Consider the following 23,741-nt stretch of genomic DNA (forward strand, 5'->3'; position numbering starts at 1 on the left):
ATGATGAATTCATATTTTAAGTAAAAATTTTCATTATCAAAAAACTCAATAATAATTCCACGTGATAATTCCCTTTTTTTTATATCATTGCTCACTTTTCAAAATCCGATTAATTACAGATGGGGGAATAAAATAAATCACAACTTTCCATTTCATTCAAAAATACATCACGCTATCAAAATTAAATATAATTTTTATGGACAGAACATATTAAATCAATGAATGCAAATTATTCGAATTGTTCATGACAGCCTGATTTGTAAATTTGGCTTTGAAAGTAAGACACAGAAAGCTATTGTGATGGATTCCAGCCCAGCGTTGCGGCCAGCCAGTGTGTGGTTTCTGAGGTGTACAAATATCAGTGGACCAACAAAGATTGGCCTTGTTTTGCTCTAAGCTTGCCAGCAGCTCCTGTTAAACAGAGAAGTGCTATCTGTGGTCAAGGCATGAAGCCGATAAGACATCAATTACTGAGCCATTAACATCCAAGAAGAGATAAAGCATTATTATCTTAAAATGCTGCCCTCTCATTTGTGGGCAGGTCTACTCTAATTATGGCGCTCGGTCCAGAAGATAGCGACTTACTTCTCTAGTACTGGAGGGAACAAACACTGTATGGCTGTGATTCTTAGTAGCCTATATAACATGCATTAATGTTGTTCACCAAACAATGAATAGTCTGAAACCATTACTTGTGTTCACATGGAAAACACAAAAGTACATAAATATCATAAAAGTAATCCATACACAAGTTTCGCTTTGTGTGAGAAACAGGGTGAAATGTCTCATTTGCACTTGTGTGCATTAAGGCAGGACAACTCAAGACATGGCATGCAGGGTTTGACTTCAGCAATCCCATAAATCATTTGTGCGAATAACAACTTATTTTCTGGTCTGTCCCACACAAATGATGTTGCAAGACTTGGAATATAGTGCACAAGTCACACAAGTGTAACTTTTGAAGCTTAAGGCAAGACACTTCAGTCAAAACCATTTTCATGCACTGGTTAATTTTAAGGTGTTGGGCTATTTTGCTTTCATATAATGTTTTCTTTCTGACTGTATAGGAAAGAAAACATCCAAAATGTACATTTAAGTGTTTATTTTATTACACGATGTATTTGCGTCTGTAGATTTCAAATACAATACATATCTTTAAATGCCATTGTCTCCTGCACTAAGCCAGACATCTCCATTTCAGTAGCACTTTCAGTACATACAAAAATATTCTTCTATATTCTGAAGGTTTTTACAGAGTGGTTTGTTCAAATATCATTCGCCAGATTTGTATAACATTTTATTCCTAAAACCATGGTGAACATGTTTTTTTTTCTATCTTTCTTCTGGCTGTTGACAGCATTTTCAAATTTATGGAGTGATAAAAAGAGATATCCAAAATGTCAACAAATGTCAAGAAAATGAAACGGTGGCCCAGTAGTGCACAACACAACGAAACTTAAACAGCAAATATAAGCTAACAACACAACAGAAACAAGCCACAACACAACAAAAATGGTCCCCATAAAAGGGGCCTATATAAATATACTTGTGTTAAGGCTGCATTAATTGCTATATTTATCTGCTACTTACACGTCTAGTTCCTCTTTAATAACACACAACTTCGTCTTTTTTTCTTTTCTTTTTTAATTAAGCTCTAGACTTGATTAAGCTGAGGTATTTAATGCAGGGTGAAGTGATCTAACAAAAATAGATTTTCTAACAGTTTTTACTGTACCAATATATTTTTATGAACCCTTGAAGTTCCAATGTGGCAAAGCTCATTTCGGGGTGCCGTTTCTATAGAGGTGCGTTAAAGCTAAACATGCAAGCTTTACTAGAGGCAATGAACTAACGAAACCCTAATATTGAAAAGTTTTTACTGTTCAATCTATTTTTTTAATGAACCCTTGAATATACCATATGGGCTAATACATTTAGAGCCATCTTTTGCGCAATTAGCCCATTATATGGTGCTGTTTCTGAGCCACCAGAGGGTGTGTTAAAGTAAGCATGCAGGCTTTAAACTAGTGGCAATGGACTAACAAAATCCACATTTTCCACAAAATCCATACCCTTTGCACATATTATTATCCGTTCATTTCACACCGCTGTTACTCAGCGATGTAATGGATGTTTTAAAGCTCAACTTTGAGCTTCGTAATAGAGTAATGTTCTAAAAAAATCAAAATTTTAAACAGCTTTTACTGTACCAGGCTTTTTATATGACACTTTACATTTGCATAGCTATATAGATTACTTGAGTAAATGCAAAATCAATACATGCAAATGGTTCTACAGTAAAAAAAAAAAAAAATCTTTTTAAAAGTAAAAAATTTGGAAATTTCAGGATATTTTTGGGAAATACTGGAATGCACATCCAAACTGTATTCATCTTCTTCAATATCTAGTTTTCAAAATACTTTAGACTTTAGCGTTAGAAACATTAATAGCTGCCTAATCCAGCAAAAAGTCAGCGAAGCCATGTTCATGTTCTCTGTTCTTGGTCTATTAGTACCAGTCATTCTCTCCTCTGACAATGTCAGCCAGTCCTTCAGTGTTGGCATAAGCTCCAGCACAAAGGCATAATGTCTGGCTGCGTATCATGTCTCTAGAGTCGGTCCTCTGGCCGCAGTTGCTCAATGGAGATGTTTGACTGTGTGATAGGCATCTAAATTCATTTGCAAATGTGCCCTTTCCATTCAGCAGTCCTGCTGACTGAAGACAGTCTCTGTCAAGCATGCAGCAGTGGGCGGTGTGATAAAAACTTTATATCAGAATATTATAACTTTCTAGTTTGTTTTTTTTCTCAAAGAAGCTTTAAAAAAATTATTAAACACACACAAAAAAATATGAAGCAGCACAACTGTTTACAACATTGATAATAATAAGAAATGTTTCTTGAGCAGCAAATCAGCATATTAGAATGATTTCTGAATTGCAGGAAATAAATGCAGCTTTCTTCCAAGAATCTTCTTTTAAAATATAAAAAAATTTAACCAACCCCAAACTTATGATTGGTATATATAGTATATGTAGCATGTGGCATCTCATAAAGGGCCATAAAACACTGCCGGGTGATGCCAGGGGGCAGTTAGAGGGGCTTTGAGGTCTTGCCTCTTGACCAGAGATTTGGATTAGTTTACACCCCTCTTAAAGGTGGCAGCCTATTTCTGCCTGCCCTATTTAAAGAACGGACTGGTCAAGAGGCTGGCAGACTTTATAGCCTTTATAGCCTGTCATCTCAAATGGCTTCAGCATAGAACAGAGTAGAATTTAAATGTGTGCTGAAATGACTGGAGCTCCTAAAATATGACCCCAGGGATATTAAAAATAACACAACGATACAGTCTCGACAGTTTTAAAAGTATTTTTTGGATTGCAATAATCTAAACACACTCTTGTTGAATATATAAACATGCTGCATGGGTGTTTTCGAAGATAAAACAATTTAGTCGTAGCTGTTTTGGACATTGTGATTGGACAGGAATGGTCTAACTGTCTTCTCACTGCATGAATTGCACAATTCTCAGCCAACGCCTGGAATATATTTCACAAAAGGCCACTGGAAGTCGGCGAGGGAAATGGAGGCTTGGGACGCAGTGTGAGTGTGGTCAAATTCCCACAGGCAAACTGGGCTCTGTGTGTTCCCTTTCAGTCGATAACGTCGGACGTAGTCGACGCGACTGAAATGGGATCACGCTAGGGAGCCTATCATCTTCGAGTACTATTGAACGAGCCAATGTAATTGGCGTGCGTGATTCGCATCACACACTCCGCCCCCGCGGCGCGGGTATAAATACGGAAGTGGATGCACGCACTAGTTGCCTTTCGCTTCGGAGCCGATCGTTTGATGTCTCTGAGAGTGCTGTTGTCTACAACGAGCGAGTGTGTCGGTGTTCTTCAGGAAGACTCTCCCAGTGCTGGTGTTCTACAGCGCGAGTGCAGCGGTGATCGCGAGCTTTGAGCTCTCAACTGCTGTTTTAACAGCAACAAATTTCTAAATGTTTGTGTGTGTTGATGGCTGGTTAGAGGGCGGAAAAGTGAGTGCTTCACTGTTTCAGTTCTCTGTTCAGTGTTGCCGCGGTCATTTCCCTGTGTGCTCCGGCACTGGTGACGGTCCTATTTTCTGAAAGAGCAACACGGGTGCGTTTGCGTCTTTTTCAAGATGTCATTCCGCCCGTGCGTTTCTGGGTGCGGTCGTTCCCTGTCTCTCTCTGATGGTCACAACTGTTGTGTCACGTGTTTGGCTTACAGCACGCTGAGACAGCTTTTGTGGACAGCTCATGTTTTCACTGTGGGAACATGACTGTCGCAGTGTTGAGGGCGAGACTCGCCTTCGTTCGCGGAGAGCGAGTCCCCATTACCATGCCCCACCCTCGGGTGCTGTGTGGGATGGGTGACCGGAGGATAGTGTTGGATGTCCCGCCCGGTAACCATTCCCTGTGGGCTCCTCACTCCTCCCTTCCACTGCAACCACTGGAGCCTCCTGTGTTGTCTGCTGGTCCATCTGTAATGGGTGGGCCAGCGGTTTCACTCGGGGCTCCCCTGGAGGACAGGACGCCGATTGCAGCATCAGAGGGTGAGCTGACTTCTGGAGATGATGACTCGGCTGCATTGTCTCCCTCCGGGAGTTCAATGTTGCCCGAGCCGGATCCAGAATTATCAGCTATGCTGAAACGGGCCGCCGAGGCTGCCGGGCTCGAGTGGAACCTCCACCGTGTCCCGTTCAGTCTCGGTTGGAATCTGGAGTTTGGTATCTTGGGGCGGGCCGCGCTGGTTCTCAGCTCGCCGCCCCAGTGCCTTTCTTTCCCGAAATGCATGGAGAGCTTATCAGGTGGTGAACAGCATCTTTCTCTGCCAGAAACTGCCTGAATAGCTTTTCCCCCTCATTACCCTTGATGGAGGAACGGTGAAGGGTTGCGAGGTGTCCCTCCATTGGAGCGGTCTGTCGACACAGGTGCACCTGTGTCCGGCGGCCGCTGCCTTTTGGGGGGATCCTCGTCTCCCCCCTAAGGCCTGTGAGTTTCGTCCGTTCCGACGGGCAGAGCTTACAAAGCCTGTGGGCAAGCCCCTTCCTCTTGCGTGCCATGGCGTTGCTGCAGGCTAGGGCACCCATGGCATGCACGAGGGTAATCCAGACCGTGCGCTCATAGGTGAGCACCGCACTGCATCCGACCTCACCCTCCGGGGTACGGGTGTCGTAGCGTGCGTGATCGGTCTGGCGATGTCCACCTTGGTGGTCCAGTAGCGCCTTTGTTGGCTCAGCCTGGTTGGTATGGCGGATGCGGACAAGGTTCGGTTCCTGGTCTCCCCAATTTCCCAGGTTGGGCTGGTCGGCGACGCGGTGGAGAACTGCATCAAACAGTTCTCTGCCGCTCAAGCGCAGACGGAGGTCATCCGGCACATCCTGCCCCGGTGGCCAGCTGCTGCCTCCACCCACCGCCGGTGGCAGCTCCTCCGCCTGCTCGTCGCCGTGGGCGTTCTCCGGCCGCCGCTCCTGCTGGCCCTCCGCAGCAGCCTCCACCCAGGCCTCAGCAGGGAGCCGGCCGCAGTAGAGACGCCCAGCCCGCTCCAGGCGCTGCCAAGCCAGGTGGCAAGCGACAGCGAAAGCATTCCGGAGCGGGCCGCCCAGGAATGGATGAGATGCTCTTGGAGTGGCACGATCACTCCCTCCCCCCGGGTGAGGGCCGGGTGGAGCCTTTGTTTGTGTGTGTGTCTGTTCCGCCGCTGGCTCCCTAAAAAAAAAAAAAAAAAAGCGGAGCAAGCGGTACCCACACTTCAAAGAGAGAGCAATTTCATCTGTTCCTGGGTCCCAAGAGGGCCAGTCTGGCGGGTGTGACCCTGTATAGCCTTACACCCCTCAGCTCCCCCTTGGTCGCCAGCAGGCAGCTTGGTGCGTTCGAGGACCCGGTCATCCGCCTTCTCACGCGCCCCCTGCCGCTTGTGGAGACAGGTAAGTGTTGCACAGCACACTAACACCACTCTCTCTACTTTGCTGCCCCACCTCAGGCTCGGCTACCCCGCTCAAGTCAGTGATAGTCATCACATTAGGTGTTGAGCAGACGTGCTCCTGAAAATTCAGTGATATTCATCACACCGAGTGTTGAGCAGTGCTCCTGACTTGTGCGTGCTTATCTTATCCTGCTGGCGAAGGATTTGATATAGCCGCTCCTCCAGCCGGTACGAAGGCCAGTTGTAAACTCGTTCTTCGTGCTACTAGGTGGTGGGTCGTGACCATCTTGGCCCAAGATTGGTCTGCAGCTTTGACCTGAAAGACATGTGCTTCAGATCTCTACCTCCCGCACCGCAGGCCATCCTGTGTGTTGCGTCTAAGGGTGGAGTATCAGTACAGTGTCCTTCCCCTCGAGTGCTCCAGAGCCCGTTGGGTCTTCAGGTCAACTGGAAGAGAGTAATCTCGCCCACGGGCTGAGTATCTCTTTTCTAGTTTTGGAGAGGTACTCGGTCCAACATGTCTCTCCAATGAGAATGTGTTCAGCTGGTGTTGAAGTGAGAAAGGGTCCCACTGAAAGAACTTTCAGAGGCTCCTGGGGTATATGGTAGTCGCAGCCTTTGGCTCCCTCCATATGTGACCGCTTCAGCGCTAGCTTCACGATCGAGTCCCGAGGTGACCGTGGCAGAGCAGCTCACCCTGTGTGACTATAGTTCATCCCGGTCTGCTGCCAAACCCTCTTCAACAGAGCGGCCATGTACAAAGGGCGTGTTTTAACGGGGGCCTGGGCGACCCCCGACTACACGGGCATTCGTGCCTCGAGTTGTTAGACATTGCGACCGTTGCGCAAGCTTCCCCTGCATGTCACAAACTCACCCGTCACCTCCTCCTTGGAGTCAGACGCTTCTGAGGGCGCCTTATTCCACTCCTCCCGCTTACTCAATCGTGCCGCCATCGAGCCTCACGACAGTTATAGCCAGGGCAAGTGGAGACTCCATCCCCTGGGTCCGGCTGGGTCATGACCATTCCGGGGCCGCTCAGTTGCCCCCCCGGTTTTATTTTTCCGCCAGTGTTTGGGTAAACCGAGCGGACTACCCTTGGACAAACACTGGGACTCAGCGGCCCCAGGGGCCCGCAGAAATGCGTTTAACCCCAGTGAGCCTTCTAAAAGTGACTGCGACTCATGGTCGCCTTGCGCCTGCAAGTCAGTGAAATCATCACTCTTCATGTTGAGCAGATTTGCTCCTGAAACTCAGTGAAGTTCATCGCACTCTGGTGTTGAGCAGCAATGCTCCTGTAGCTCAGTGAGTCCATCACAGGTAGCTCAGTGAATTCATCACACGCAGTGCTGAGCAGAAATGCTCCTGGTGCTCAGTGAAGTTCCTCGCACTCAAGTGTTGAGCAGAAATGCTCCTGAAGCTCAGTGAGTTTATCACACTCAGGTGTTGAGCAGTAATGCTCCTGAAGCTCAGTGAACTTGTCACACTCAAGTGCTGAGCAGAAATGCTCCTGTCGCTCAGTGAGGTTCTTCGTACTCAAGTGTTGAGCAGAAATGCTCCTGAAGCTCGGTGAGTTTATCACACTCAGGTGTTGAGCAGGAATGCTCCTGAAGCTCAGTGAACTTGTCACACCCAAGTGCTGAGCAGAAAATGCTCCTGAAGCCCAGTGATCTTCACATGTTGTGTTGAGCAATGCTCCTGTCTTTTGCGCCCGTCACTTGCACCTACGTGCCATGTCAGGAGAGGAACAGGTCTTCATAGTTGCCCCTCATTGGCCCAACTAGACCTGGTTCCCTTCAACAGCCTTCCTGACTTCCCCTGGATTCGGGGACGGGGCACGATGGCACACGCGTTCTTCCCCCGGAGATTCCGGGCGGTCTTACATCCGAACGCGGAGGTTCAGGTGGCTATCACAAGAACATGTGTTAGTTACCATCACTTCTGCGAGCACCCCCTAGAATTGGGTAGCGTGCTTACGCCTTTAGAAGTGGAACCTAGTCGTTGAGTGCGTCTTCTCCCCTGAGGAGATCCTGAAAGCTTTCGATCACTTCAGTGCTCTCTTTCCTGCAAAATGGGTTGCAGTAGGCTGTTTTCCTAAATCACCCTCAAAATGATGTTGCCTCGGTGTTTAAACGACGCTCATCGTGTTGCAGAAGTATGCAGAAGCACGTTCTGGTCGTCAGGTTCCTGAGGAGCAAGGTCTTGTAAATCCTTGTGTCCCTCTTTATCCTCTTGGGCCTTGTCCCTGGTGCGACTGCACTGCAGAGACCGCCCCTGAGCCACTGCGGGTAGTGAGTTAAAAATTCTGTTATATCAGTTCTCCTGCTCGCGTGGTCTCTACTAGAGGGTAGGGACTTGCTCGCTTTCGGTCAACGTATTGTGCCTGGAGTCTGGGCCGGCTAACTCTCACAAGCTGAGACCCCGGCTCGGATTGTGCCCAAGGTTCCTACCTCTCCCGTAATAGGAGCAGGTGGTGAGCCTGCAAGCGCTGCCCTGGAGGAGGCAGATCCAGCCCTGGCTTCTCTGTCCGATTCGCGTGGACGTGTACAGAATGCAAGTCATAGACCTCAGACCAGCTCTTCAAATATCTGTTGGAATTCAGCAGAGAGGGAAGGCTGTTTCCATGCAAAGTTGCACTTAGTGCTTGCCTTCATTTCGGCAAAGATCCGAGATGCAACATGTCCACTTAGGTGTTGAGCTCCTCTATGATGAGTGTAAAGTGCTCCGCCTGGGCGTTGACGATATACTTTGCTAAACAGATTCTAGAGTTGGGGGCTGGACGACACCTAGTTGAACCGCTGCTTCCCGTGGGCTCCCTTCTCATGAAGCCAGTTTCACCGTGAGCCCGGTTCAAGTGTCGGCTTGCTGCGCCATTCCCCTCCTATGGACTGGATACGTGCGCCTTTCTACTCCAGTTGAGTTCCCTTAAAATTGAACCCTGTTGAGTTCCTCCACACCCCTCCGACGTCGGACGTGCGGAACGTCTGGTGTTAGGCCTACCACTCGTAAGCAGTGTGGAACCTGTGTTAGGCTGGGTCCATATGTTGCGGTCCCTTCGGTGACCCCATATGTGTATTCTTCCACGATACGGCTCCCTGCGGTGAGCCCGTGTCTTCCCTCGGCAGAGTCTCTCTGCCGTCACTGTCCGGTGTGTCTCCCCCCGTCTTAGGCTGGAGCCACCCCAGTGACATTCCATATGTTAGACTGCCCGGTTTCCGCCCAGTTCATATGTGTATTCTCCACATTTCCTCCCTCGGGTTGGATGTTGCTTCCGCAGCGTCCCTTCCTTCCAACGTACGGGGAACGCTTTCCCAGTGGTCCTGTAGGAACAGCAGTGACTTCCCTGGCCTAAGCCCTGTCCTTCCCCGCCTTAAGTCTGCGGGGGCATCAGGAGGCTTTGGTTTAGGCACTGGAAGGTGGCAGCGTTAGTGGCGTGTTCAATGGTTGATCCCATTTCAGTCGCGTCGACTACGTCCGACGTTATCGACTGAAAGGGAACGTCCTGGTTGCGTATGCAACCCACCGTTCCCTGAAGGAGGGAACGGAGGACGTAGTCCCCTTGCCACTACCGCTGGACCACCGCTGACCCCGGGTTACTCTCGGCTCCTCAGCGAAAAGCAACTAGTGCGTGCATCCACTTCCGTATTTATACCCGCGCCGCGGGGGCGGAGTGTGTGATGCGAATCACGCACGCCAATTACATTGGCTCGTTCAATAGTACTCGAAGATGATAGGCTCCCTAGCGTGATCCCATTTCAGTCGCGTCGACTACGTCCTCCGTTCCCTCCTTCAGGGAACGGTGGGTTGCATACGCAACCAGGACGTTCTCTATTCAATACTGGGATTGTACCAGCCTCCAGACCACCCTCAGTACTTTCTGATGCATAAAACACACACACACACACACACACACACACACACACACACACACACACACACACACACACACACACACACACACACACACACACACACACACACACACACACACACACACACAGCAAGGTCTGATTGAAAAATCCTCATTTTTAGTCTGATTAACTGGTGCTGATGAACTTATTCTCCTACTTTCTAACCATTCATGCAATCAGTGCAATGCTGTGTAATTTATGGCAAAATAATTAAATGTAAATAAATATAAATAACTCAAAGCATTACATTTTTGAACCACCGTAACAGTTCCAGGTTCAACAACGGTATATCTTTTTGTTTTCGCTCGTCTGATGATTTTCAGCTTTCCTTTCGGCAAATTGTATAGTTGTATGGTGCAAGCAATATGACCCAGCACCCAGCACCCAAAAAAAACACTCCAACACAGCCTCCATTCTTCGCAAAAGATGGGTAAAAAGGCATACAGGATATAAAAACCTTGAAAAAATTGTATACGAACCCGCCAAATCACAGAGATGCCGATTCGCACAGGACTAATATTATCACAGGAACTTGGTGTTCAGCAAAATATGGTTGGCAATTTGTGGGGGAATTTTTTCTTTACAAATTACAGACATGGGCGATTAAGATCCCAGATAACACATGGGATTAAGATCACAGACAACCTCCGCAATTATTACAAATGACTAGAGGTCACCAGGTAATACTAATCAAGTGCAAAGGGCTTATGATGAAAAAAAAAAGTGTAACAGGGTATTAAACTAAAACATATACTTCCAAACCTCGACAGAATTCCATACATATCCTCCTTGAATTCCTCGCTTTGACTTTCCCTCTCCAGGGAGCTGACCCACCAAATGAGCATGTCTCAAAATCGGACAACAAATCACATGTTTGAGGAGCAGAAGCACACCACAAGTCAAAATAAGGAGGCTTGTAGCTTAGGCCACAAGGGTGTGAGGACACTTCCAGTGACAGCGGTGTGCGTGTGTGAACTCTACTCGACCTTGTGATTTGTAAAAGAGGAGCACTACAAACTCATCTGATTAAATCAGTCTTTGTCGCACGCACGGATTATCATAGTCATGTACACAAACAGCTCTGTCACAAAACTTGAATATAGCCAGAATACTGATGAATTGATGTCGGACTGACAGATGACCGGGACACAGACTCTATGTGAACTCTGAGTGACGAGACTAAGAAAGCATCCTAAGTGTCATGAAACCTTGTACTCTAGAATGATCTGGCAACATCTGTGCACAGCGCACAGGAGACTCGACTCACAACTCATTTCAGTATAGTTTGGTGTAAGAATATTGCTAAGCTAGCAATACTATAGAGTGCAACAATCAGGTTCCGGAAGTAAAAACACCATTCACTTTCTCCATAGGGAAATTGATTTTTAACGATAACTTGCAATCCTTTTAAAACAGACCTACTATGAGCTACGAGGTTGTTAATCGATGGTATTTACTTCGTGTTGAAGCCAGCATTGTTTCAGCTTATTTTTAAAATAATTGTTTAACCGTGGAAAAAACTACATTACCCATGATGCTGCACAGAAAATCCCACCAATCAGAGACTCAAAACAAGCAAACACATGCCAAAAGAACCGTTTAGCTCCGCCCACTCCCATGAAGGGATGCGAGTGAAAAAGTTTGTAGCTGTTTGTATGAGGCTTTAACAAAGACTTTATTTGCATCGCTATGGAAATGGAAAATATACTTCTAGAATCCATTCCACTCAAAAGGGGGTGGGCACTGTTGCAATCTATACTCAATATATAACAATATAATTTATATTTATACAATATAAAAGGAGTGGCTTCTTTGTGAAGTTAATGTCAATTGACAGCAATTAACTAAAATTGTCGCAATAAATAATTAAATAAATACATATATAAATAATTATTAAGTTATTAATTATAAATGATGGATGGCTGAATGGAAAGTATTAGATAGATGAGAAATGTGAAACTGGTATATTTTAATTTGTCTAGAGCAAAAATAGAACTGTTTTACTACAATTCTGGCTTCACTGTGGGGAAAATCAAATCATTTCCATTCATTCGTTGAAAATGAGACTACAGTTTCACTCACCTTCCATGGAATCTTCACAGCGCTGGTTGAAGTTCTCGTAAGAATCCCAGCGAATCAGAGGATCTTGGGTATTGTAGTCCACAGAAACACTAGGCCCGTTCTCAAGGTGGTCCATTCCTATGACAGAACATCTACAGTCAGAAGCTTCTGGGCTCAGTATATGCCCTATTTACTGTATTTCTGTGATTCTTTATTAGCTGAAAATGAACGACAATAAATAAAATTCTTACCTTGGATTTTTTCTGGACCGAAAGAAAATACAAATTCCACTTTTCCATATTCAGGAAATCTGTCATCTGAAAAAAAGAAATGGAATGACCAAAGCAGTGTCAGTAACAAAATAAAATAAAATAAAATAAAAACATGAAACCAACCAAATCTAGTCTCAGTGTCAGATGGCACAGCATAGTCAAAAGTCTGACTATTCAAGACTAAACCAAAGCAAATGCAGCATACCTTTAAATGTTTCATCAAGCTCATCTTTGCCAAAGACGATGCCCAGGTCATGAACAGCACAGGTGTGAAACTGCACTCTGAATATGACATCACGGGACGGGCTGCGGAAGCGTTTGTGATAGCACTTGAGCTGTGGAGGACATGAGAAAACACACATAACAGGTCAAACACACAGAGACTGAAACCAGTAGAAGAAATCAGCGTTAGGGGAGTAATCTTAAAAAAAAAGAACGAAAAAAAAGACTTCTCTAAGTAAGATAGAGAGTAAGTAAATAAATAAATAAATACATAAAGTCAGTTATCAAGCTAAATAACTTTTTACTAAAATTATATTTATAATTAATAGTTCAAATCTAATAAATAAGTCAGATATCACACTAAATAAATTATGAATAAATAAATTATAAATAATAGTTCAAATCTAATAAATATATACAATTATTAATTATAGTTAAAATTTTATGAATAAATAAATAATAAATTAATGAATAAAAAAATAAATATTGATTAATTTATTGCAGTGTATTGTGTTTGTAGTGACTTTCATAAAACGTATCAACGCAGGCAGAAATGTGAGACTGGCATTTTTGTCATGTTGTCTGAAGCATAAACAAAATAGTTTTTTTTACCACTTTTCTAGGTGGACAGCTTTCTGGTTTTGCATTGCCAGTGTAATTCCTGTGAGTAGAGTTTGCTTCACAAACTTGCAACCACGATTTATGCTTCTTTGTTCAGAAATAATTTTCTGTGGTAATCGACATGGCACAAGTTGTATTGAACTTGTATTGAACCCAGAACATTCCTTAAAGAGCATGGCAAATCATTCAAATGGTATCTTGCGTCAACACACGCACATTCTGCACAGAAAGTTCTATTCATGGGCTTGGAACGGATTGTTTGAGAGGTTTTGGATGCTGGTTGCCTTGCCTTCCCATGGTGCAGCAGAGCCAGAGATGTCAGTATAGTGAAAGTATGTAAAACAACAGAGCCTCTACAAAACCCAGACAAGGACATAAAAATGTCCTCACTGACCACTGAGGAAACTGTATACGTCTTTATGTTGCCCAAAATAACTATAATTAACCTACTTAACTTAGGGCATGTGGACATAAAATGTACAGCTTTTCAGTTCGGAGAGTGAAACAAAACAATCACGACCAAATTGAGGAAGATGAGGGCTGGCAAAGCATTCTGCGGTTTCCCCAAACTGCAGCAGAGGCTCAGTCGCACACATGGGGGGTCCGCTTCGGAAAAAAACGCATCTCAGTCATTCACAATCAGCAAAATGAAGCTTTCAAAAACAAAGCATTTATCTAAGAATACAAAAACAAATGATGCCGGCAATAAATTTAAATTTCACCCAAATTATGCTGATAATATAATTTGTAATCAAAAATAAATGTATTCTCATAAGTATTCTCACTTATGATCTCCATTGCAATTGATACTCAAGGTCAAGGGAAGTATTTTTTTCCATGCTAACACCAACATTGATCTATAATATGCTTTGGACAAAGCTCAATGCTACAGCTGTGGATAGTGTTCGGGCGAGAGTCCTCTATAGATCAGCTCTGATTGATTTCAGAGAGAGTGCTCCTCTATGAGCACAGCATTATGATAAAGCACTCAGCGCTTTTTGGCTTTCTCTTCCAAAAAGCTTTCTGGGGTTAAATGCAAAAAAATCTATGAAGAGAAAAGTGATGAGAGATCAGGAATAAATGTCTGATGGATGAGCCTCTAGACATCCTGCTTTATTATTGGAGTGTGTGGCTCTGAGAAATGCCCATAAATGGAGGAAAAACCTGTGCCAGATTTAACCCCACAAGTCAAAAGCAAAAAAACGGTATGAAATTACATTTTACATAGAGACAATTATAAGTCCATAAGATGTGTTTTAGTAAATCACAGTAATCACACAACAATTATGAAAATGTAAGATTGTATTAAATTATTATTATTGATATTTTAACAATGTCCACATTAATAAATAAAAAAATATAAAAAAATATGATGTATCATTATTCTTACTATTATTATTTTTATTTGGTTTGATCTCGCTCGTTTTGTTAATGGTTTGTGTGAAACATGATGATTATTATTATTATTTAAAAAATGATAAAGGTAATTTTCAGTTTGTACAGTGCTGTGTACAATAGACAACTGGTTCCTGACTGTCTCTTAGTAATACTGGGCTGCTCCGAAGGTTCTTGGGCTCTACCATCCGCTTTACAACAAGCCCTCATGTTTGATATGGTCATTGCAAAACGGGTTATCCTAAAGGAGTGGAAGTCAGCTTCCTCTCCTTGCTTCAAGAGGTGGCTTAATGATATGGTTTCCTGTTAACACCTTGAAGAAATTCGGTTCTCTATGTCTAACTCTCAAGATAAGTTCAAGAAGATCTGGGGCCCTTTCATAGAATTAGGGAGGATAGAACTCAAACTGGGACCTAAATGCATTGCACTTTTTAATTTATTTTTTTAAACATTGGGTAGTTATCTTTACTGAGACTGCCACTCCCCTTCGGCTCAGGCCTCCTTGACTCAATTTGTGTGAGTGGACTTTTTGTGATATCTATTAATTGTACTGACACGTATATTTATACTTGTTTCTTTCTATAGAATGTGTAAGTGCTGGCTGTATGGTGTTTTTTTTGTTTTTGTTTTTTGTGCCTTAATTATCTGATTTACTGCCTTTCTTTTTGTTTGTATTATGTGCACCTGTGTGTAAAAAAATCTGTATATATAAAATTTACAAAAAAAAAGGTAGTACAAGTACAGGTAAAGGTAGTACATCATTGCATTACCATTGTATAATATAATATAATATAATATAATATAATATAATATAATATAATATAATATAATATAATATAATATAATATAATATAATATAATATAATATAATATTTGAAATCTTTAATATATCTTAACAGTCATGGAAATAATGTCAGAACTTTATGGTTCGAAAATAAGCTTTATTTTCTTTATATAAAAATTGGATTCTTTTGAATTAGGCTTGACATATGACCATGGCATGTTTCTGACAGGTTTAGTGAGATTCGTTCTTACCAGAATGTCTCCTTTCAGGAGCAGGCCGGGCTCTATGGTGATGCAGATACTGGTCTGACTGTCTCCTTGGACGTTACTGCAAATATCAGTCAGACACACACCCATTAACCACAAACAACCTCACATTAAAAACACAAACATGAGCCTAAACATACGAGTGATTAATGCTTGACATATTTCTATTTGTATTGAATTGAAAGGTTCATCTCTACTGGTAACAACAAAGCTGTAGACTGAGAGCATGGAGGAAGCTACAGGGGCCGAGTTCAGTGATGTATGGGAAAAGCACATGCGGGCTCCTCAGAGAGTGTGTGTGATTCAGAAGCCCCAGACACAGAGGGCCGCCCGTGATTGGACGTCCTGAAGGCTGGGCTACATGCCAGGGAAGCATGAGCAGTACCGTGTAGGAAAACATGGGGTGTTTCTTACTAGATCCCAGATGTGTAGACGGGCTGCATAGCCTGGTAGATCTTGAGGAAAGGGCGGCAACCTGAGAAACCATGAGAGAGAGCAAAAACAAAATGTTAGCAGAGCTCTAAAAGTGGAATATCTAAAGGTCTTCGTCGTGGAGCAAAAATGCTCTCTCTAACTCTCTGAGTCCTGTTTATACTTATTATATTAACATGCGTCCCAGATGATAACATCACAAGCAGAGGCAAGACTTTCTATGATGTTTATATAATGTTTCTGGGTATTTACACCGCCTCCAATGTGTCTCCTGAAACTACTTGTGATCTAGAGAAAGATTATACTACTTGTGATATTTTTCTAAATATTTTTATTGGATATTTTTATTATTTTTTCAAGCAATTGTTCTCAAACACAAGTGGTGAACCACTTTAAAATAAATAATTGAAACTAATTAAATTTTGTTACTTTAAAAAGCCTTTATAATAAAAAATTCACAAGTGATGAAGCTCTTTACAAATGAAATAAACAATATATATTTTTAAATAATATATGCGTTTTATTTTCTATATAAAATGTAAACTACAAACACACACACACACATATACACACATATATACACATTTATACATATATACATATATATATATATACATACATACACACATATATACATACATACACATACATATATATATATATATATATATATATATATATATATATATATATATATATATATATATATATATATATATATATATACAGTATATATGTGCGTGTGTGTGTGTGTGTCCTGGCCAATTTCCCTCCAATGGCCCTTGCCAATCATGGCCTCCTAATAATCTCCATACACTGAATTGGCTCTATCAGTCTCTCTCTCTCTCTCTCTCTCCACCTGTAGCTGGTGTGTGTGAGCGCACTGGTGCCATTGAACTGTGGATGCCGTCGCATCATCCAAGTGGATACTCACACTGGTGGTGGTTGAGGAGAGACCTCGACATGATTGTAAAGTGCTTTGGGTGTACACTAGTACATTTGAAAGCGCTATATAAATGCCTAATTCATTCATTCATTTTTATATATATATATATATTTTTTTTTTATTACTATTTTTATGTGGGGAGTAAATGATGGCCAAATGGGTGAACTAACTCTTTTAAAATAATCGTAATTTGTTGTTATATTTGTATGTAGTTCATTAATCATTCAATTCAAATAATTTGATGTAGGTGCTTTTTTGTCAATAATATATATATATTTTTTTTAATCAGAGGACAACTTAGAAGACTTTACGGTCCAGCATTTTAAGAACGCCACACATATCTTGTTTGGGAGGATGGATTTGATTATACTACAAATGTGATGTGTCACATGTGTCTCCGACTACGCCCGACTGTGGTTTCAATGATCAGATTCTGGACCCCGTCTACAGCTGTATTTAGCGCTGACCTCTTGTGATCGGATCACCCGAGATGTGTGTACTAGAAAAGCATGTTGTCAGTCTGACAGGAAGGTGTCAAAAGCAGCAGGAGTGGAGACGGACCCCAGAAACCTGCCTTCAACACCTCCGGGAGGCACTGACAGATGGCCCACAGCCAGAGCGTTTCAGCTCACCTCCTTTGGACTCGAAGTTTGGGATCCCGTGCATGATCACATGGTGCAGGAACAGGGGCTTGTTGTTGATCTTGATGTTACCAGAGAGCAGACCGCTGAAGTACTGCACATACCTAGAGCAAAACACAAGACATCAGAAATAAACAAAACTAGTGGCAACAAAACAGGCAACTGGTGCATAAGATATGAACAAATGTGTACTAGAGATGTCAAAACTACTATAGGTAATCTATAACAAAACATAAAAAAAAATACATCCTTTATTAAAGTAATAAGAAAGATGAAAAATCAAAAAGAGCAGAATGATTGCCGCCTAAAAGTGCACGTATCCACGTTTGAGTTCATTACTTGTTTTATATGTAAAACTTACATAAAAATATATAGTAATACTTCAGTTAGTTGATTAAGGCATTAGCATTAATGCATGACCTAACAATACTTTTACAACATTTATTAAGCTAGGTTAATGTTAATTTATACATATACTGATGCATTTTTTATTTTATTTTAAAGTAAAATTACCATTAGTTAAATGGTAACAAATTAAACCGTATATTTTTGTTACTATATACAGTACACGTATATGTTTACAAAAAAAAGAAATATGTTTAGAAAAATAAGAATAATTAATAATTTACTGAATATTTTGTATATCTGCAATTTTTAAATAAAGGACCTATTGGACATCATGTAATTTTTTTGCTGTGGTATTAAACGTTTATCGAGAATCATAAAATTTCAATGGCATTGATATCTGCTATTGAATATATCGTGACAACCTTTCGTTTAAGAAACACAGATGCACCTGTTGTATAATCTTGCTGAGAGTGTGAAATTTAATGTGAGTGTGTATTACATAACATACTATCTAAACACTGTTGTCAACACCATTTAGGGTCATAAGACGGATTCATCTGCAGTTCAGGAGCGTTTTGCTGTATTTCCGAAAGCCTTAGCACAGATGTTAGCCTTTATAAACAGGAAAAAGCATTTTTCTTCTTGAACATTGAGGTTGTGTCTCTGGAGAGGGACAGTGACCAGTGTTTCTGCATCTTCCTGGCAGATCGCCCGAGGCCTGTTTTCCCATGAACATGCAGTTGTTCCAGAGCCCCTCTATTCAACAAAGCACAAGCTTCTTGTTTAGTCCTGGAGCAAGCTCTTACCATGACTCTGCTTTTCCATTTTCCATGAAGGGAGCACAAGTATGTGCCCCTATGAAATCTAGTTTTAATGAAGCCTGAAGTGCCAGTACTTCCATATACTATACAGATGGAATGCTTGATTCTGTAAAAGCAGCACATCCGTGGCCAAGTGTTCCCTTATGAGGCATAAATGGGTGTGTGTACGTTTATCAGAGTAACTGTACATTGGCGTCCAAAAATCATTTGAAACTACTAGTGGAGTTTATTTTTAATATAACATTTTTTGTTGCAAAATATATAATCGCCATTGCAATCTGAGTGAAAGGCTGAACTGGAAAGCACTGGAGCTGACATGACCAAAACCTAACGTTCATGTTCTCCAGCATAATTTCGAGATGTTCCAGAGAACAGCAAGAACATCTGTTCATAGAACGTCACATGATCAATATCCCTCATTTTACCCCTCATTTTACTTCAGAGTCTTGATTTTGATTTTGGGCTCTACTAGAATAGGTTTCCATCATTCATAATTTTTCACACATTTTACATTGTTGAAGCACCTCTCTTCTTAGTCTTTCAGTAACACTCTATTTAGTTTCCTCTGTTTATCCCCTCATTTCGTAAAGCGCAATGTGCTCTGATTGGTCGGCTGGCCCAGTGTGTTGTGATTGGTCAACCGCTTTAAGCTTGTTTGTTAAATGTCACGCCCCTTACCATAACCATGAGTTTCAAAACACTACTAATGCAACTCAACCAGGCCTCGCCCCCTTTCTTTTTGCGTATGCCTTTGGCGGGAATGAGGAATATTGTGACGTGTCCATTCCTGGAAGACAACAATCGAGGTGTTTCAGTGTTTACTGATATAGAGAATAACTCTCTTTGGAGTGTCTTTGGGCTTTGCAACTTTGCAGAGCTTCATGCCCAAACAGCAACATTACACACTAAAGAAAGTTGAAAATTTAAAAATGCATAATAGGACCCCTTTAATTAATGATCTAGAAACGGTAAGAATCTGAAATATAGATTTCTTCATGCAGGTCATAACTATTCTTGTATATAAATGTTTAAAAATAATATAAAAAGTTTGTCTTGATTTTTTGGACACCACTGTACATATAAAGCTAAGTAGCAGAACTGGCAACCACTTCTGTTTAATGATAACACAGGAAATAATAACCCAACGGGCCGACATCCCAAACATGGCTTTCCAGTGTCTCTCCAGAACATATTTGCGAAATAATCATATAGTCACTCCCACACACACACACACACACACACACACACACACACACACACACACACACACACACACACACACACACACACACACACACACACACACACACACACACACACACACACACACACACAAATATTCCACAGCTGGTGCTTGATTATGAGGATTTGAGCGTTTGAGAAATGAGGATGAATTTGGTGTAAATATATACATATAAAAATTACATATTCATTTACAGTATATACAGTATTATGTACATATGCATATAAACACACACACACACAACCATTCAAAAGTTTGGAGAGAGTTAGATTGAGTTTAAACAGCAATATTGTGAAACATTATTACAAATTAAAACAATTGTTTTCCTATTTTAATATGTGGTGCAAAGCTGAATTTTAGAATCATTACTCTAGTCTTCAGTGTCACATAATCCTTCAGAAATCATTCTAATATGCTGATTTGCTGCTCAAGAAACATTTCTCATTATTATTATCAATGTTGAAAACATTCATGCAGCTTAATTTTGTTTAAATTGTGATAGTTTTTCTTAAATACAGTATTTTAACAACTTTTGTAACATTATAAAAGTCTTTACTGTCACTTTCAATCAAAGTGCGCCCTTGTTAAAGTATTAATTTCTTTAAAAAACAAAATCTTGCTGACCTCAAACTTTTGAATGGTAGCATATTTTTTCAGTATTTGCAATCACAGTGAATTGGATTGCAACTGCAGAAATAGTTTGAGCAGATGTGATCTGAAACCTGGTTGTACTGAGAGATATGTAATTTTCATATACAGAATGATAGTGGTGGTAATGAGGCAAGATCAGGCATGAGGTGCTCAGAAAGAGATTACGTAACATTTTTTTTTTCTTCTTCCTCATTTTAAGGACATACCACACTGCCATAAGGTATGGTTAGCTAAACAACACATAACCCAACTTATGTGGGGTTATGTACTAAGACCTAACAAAACTACACACGCATCGTTTGCATGATTGGGGCACCATTATCTGGAGGTGAAGCTCATAAATTTGAACAATGGCTGAAACTGAATGCTCACAATGAGGGTCAAACTCATAAAGCACAGAGATAAGAGGTAAACAATGCACAACTGACCTTCTCTGGGAAGGTTGACCCACAGGAAGCACTTTATCTTCATAAAACCTCTTCATGGCAAACCTGTCCAGAGCCTGGTCCGCACTGCAGAGGCACAGGAAACACATTTGGGCAATGTCTCCAACACATTGCAAAAAAGACGGCATATTCTTAACCTCTTAAGTGTCATGGGCCCACCGGTGGGCCCAATTCCATTACATATTTAAAACAGTAATAACCTATACTAAACCTAAACTAATCTTGACAAACTATATATCATTTGAAAGCTTACAATCTCTAGTTTCCATATTTGGTTACTGATTCTCAAAACAAATTACAGAGGAGCTGTAATTTATTAATTTGCAACAAGAATATTTTCATACTCCTAGGCGTGTTCAGACCTTTATTTTGAAATAGCAATGAACATGAAAAATCATGAAAGAAGGGTAGAAACCAGTTTGTTTTCATGCCAAGAGTTCAAAAGATGGCAAGCATTCAATTATTTTAGAAAAAAAAAGGTCTGAAAATGTTTTAAATATAAAGAAAAAATAATAGATTCACCATTTGTGATGTGGCCGCGAGCTATAACGCACATATGTGTTCTTTTATGTGTTTATTCAAGGTTTAATTCATATCAAAATCTGCCAAACTTCCAATACTACTTCTGAATAGGATGTCTACTTTATAAATTGTATGAAAATTGTGAAAATTATGGTTCAGATCACTCAAACCACATATGGAAATGGAGGCGCCCTTATATGGGCAGTAATGGAGTCTGGTTGTGACCTAGTGAAAAAGTTTGGTACTGCGCCCAAACAAAATCTTACTGAAAGCTCATTTCTTGAGATATCAACCTAAAATTTGAAACACAACTTGTTCAGATTTTTGGCTTTGATTTTTTTGCAGTTTAAGAGTTGTCCAGGTTTTGAAAATTTATATTTTATATAAAATATGAATAATTAATTTTTTTAAATCGTACATTTTCATAAACTCAAACTTCTGTAACTTTTTTTCTGTTTCACTTTCTTAATTTATTTCACTTCTACAAAAATCTGCCAAATGTCTTCTTTAAAACAAGACCAATTTTATGTCTATATTCCAAAGGATTCTTATCCTATACCATTTAAGTTTGGAATGTGCATTTTCATGTCTATTCAAAAAAAGGGGGGTGACACTTAACAGGTTAATGAGCATCTTTTTCTAGTGTTCCAGTAAACTAATCTAAATCTGCTTCCTGAATTTACTGGAAGCTTTCTGTTCATAAAAATAGCACTTTTTGCATTAGAGATGAATTTGATCAGCACTTAATTTGAGTCTTGAGACAAATCCTCCTTTGTAAAGTGATGCGTTTTGGCAGTTGTTTTTCCCGCCGCTCATGTGTTACCTAACGTGTGGGCCAGTCTTGTGATGTGGGGTTAAGGTCTTTCCATAATAAGTGTTCAGAGGAGCATCTTTAACTCAATAAACACAGACAGTACGCAGTCTACATGTCTTACCTCGCCGATATGTTGCTGTAATGCATGTACGCAGCCACAACCACCCCTGTTCGACCTCGGTTTCCCTGCATGAAGAGAAGCAGATGGGATTATCAAATAATGCAGTAAATTGTATTATGTCTCCGACAAATAAGTCTCAATTTTTAGAATATTTGACACGTTTTTTTTTTTTTTTTTTCAGATGGAAGTCATATTAGCTTGCTCATATTTAAGAACAAACTAAGATGATTAGATATGTCACATAAGTGAAATACTAACATGGAAATACTGTCAAGAAAACACACACACACACACACACACACACACACACACACACACACACACACACACACACACACACACACACACACACAATGAAAATGGAAAATATAAAAATGTATTCAAAACATTAATAAATGCAAAAATACTATATTCATCATAATGACTAAAATAACAGTAAAAAAAGTAACAAAATAAAAAAAACATGACATCAAAGTATTTCATCTATGGTTTGAGTCATTTTGAACACAGTTGTGCTCTTTCTGAATGAGTGAACATTTCCACCATCAAGCCATCGCCTCGTCTTTCCACTGTTACAAAGAACAACACTGGTTGTCATAACAATACCATGTTTATGGTCTCCTGTTAAAAAGGCAGCATATTTGTGTTTATGATATTGCTGGCCCTTTATAAATCCAGATCACAACCTCGCTTGACCTCTCATGAAGAGCTTTACGGATAGTAATGAGTAAGATGCACTTAAGAGTCGGGTGTATTTAAAATCAAGTGGAAATGCAGAGAAATGGCTTTCTGAAAGCACTAGATCATTTCAGGATAGACCTGTGACTCACTGAGAACCAGTGGTCTAGAAGATAACCCACAAACTCCTCAAGAGGCTGGTTTCTGACGTTTATACTCACGGACAGAATCCCTTTCATTAGAGAGGCATAACAATACCGCTATCCTCAAAAACAACATTTTACAATATAACTTCAAAACACATTGTCATCATTCTAATGTTTATAAGTGGTAACCAGCAATGTGACTTAACCAGATCATAGGGCGATGAAAGAGTACATTCAAATGAATTGTTTAAGAAAACAGATTAGCTTGAACCTCAAGACTGGGTCAGGCAAAGGCTTTCAAAACAATGGCGAAGTACTAACTTTACAAGTAAATTCAGTCATGTTTTCTCACGTAAAGACTCTGCAATTGCTTCATAAATTTCACTGTTCAGACCACCATAACCTTTGGGCCCACACCACCCCAGGTTTATTAGGAGTAGCATGAGAACGC

At 41.0% G+C, this 23,741-nt stretch overlaps 1 protein-coding gene across 33 annotated transcripts in view; it reads right to left on the bottom strand.

Annotated features, from left to right (window-relative positions):
* Positions 1–23,741, bottom strand: part of tns1b (tensin 1b) — a 252,192-nt gene that overhangs the window by 55,518 nt on the left and 172,933 nt on the right. For all 33 annotated transcript variants that reach the window (XM_077215637.1, XM_077215634.1, XM_077215632.1 and 30 more), the window contains 8 exons: positions 22,467–22,531; positions 20,992–21,075; positions 17,492–17,604; positions 15,896–15,956; positions 15,467–15,542; positions 12,399–12,528; positions 12,173–12,238; positions 11,943–12,059 (listed from right to left, as the gene is read on the bottom strand). In XM_077215637.1, coding sequence (XP_077071752.1) covers positions 11,943–12,059; positions 12,173–12,238; positions 12,399–12,528; positions 15,467–15,542; positions 15,896–15,956; positions 17,492–17,604; positions 20,992–21,075; positions 22,467–22,531 — 712 coding nt within the window. The remainder of the gene's footprint in view (positions 1–11,942; positions 12,060–12,172; positions 12,239–12,398; positions 12,529–15,466; positions 15,543–15,895; positions 15,957–17,491; positions 17,605–20,991; positions 21,076–22,466; positions 22,532–23,741) is intronic.

This window comes from Siphateles boraxobius, unplaced genomic scaffold, assembly GCF_051911475.1.
Source record: "Siphateles boraxobius isolate OS27281-9 unplaced genomic scaffold, OSU_SipBor_1 7, whole genome shotgun sequence".
In the NCBI taxonomy this organism is placed as follows: domain Eukaryota; kingdom Metazoa; phylum Chordata; class Actinopteri; order Cypriniformes; family Leuciscidae; genus Siphateles; species Siphateles boraxobius.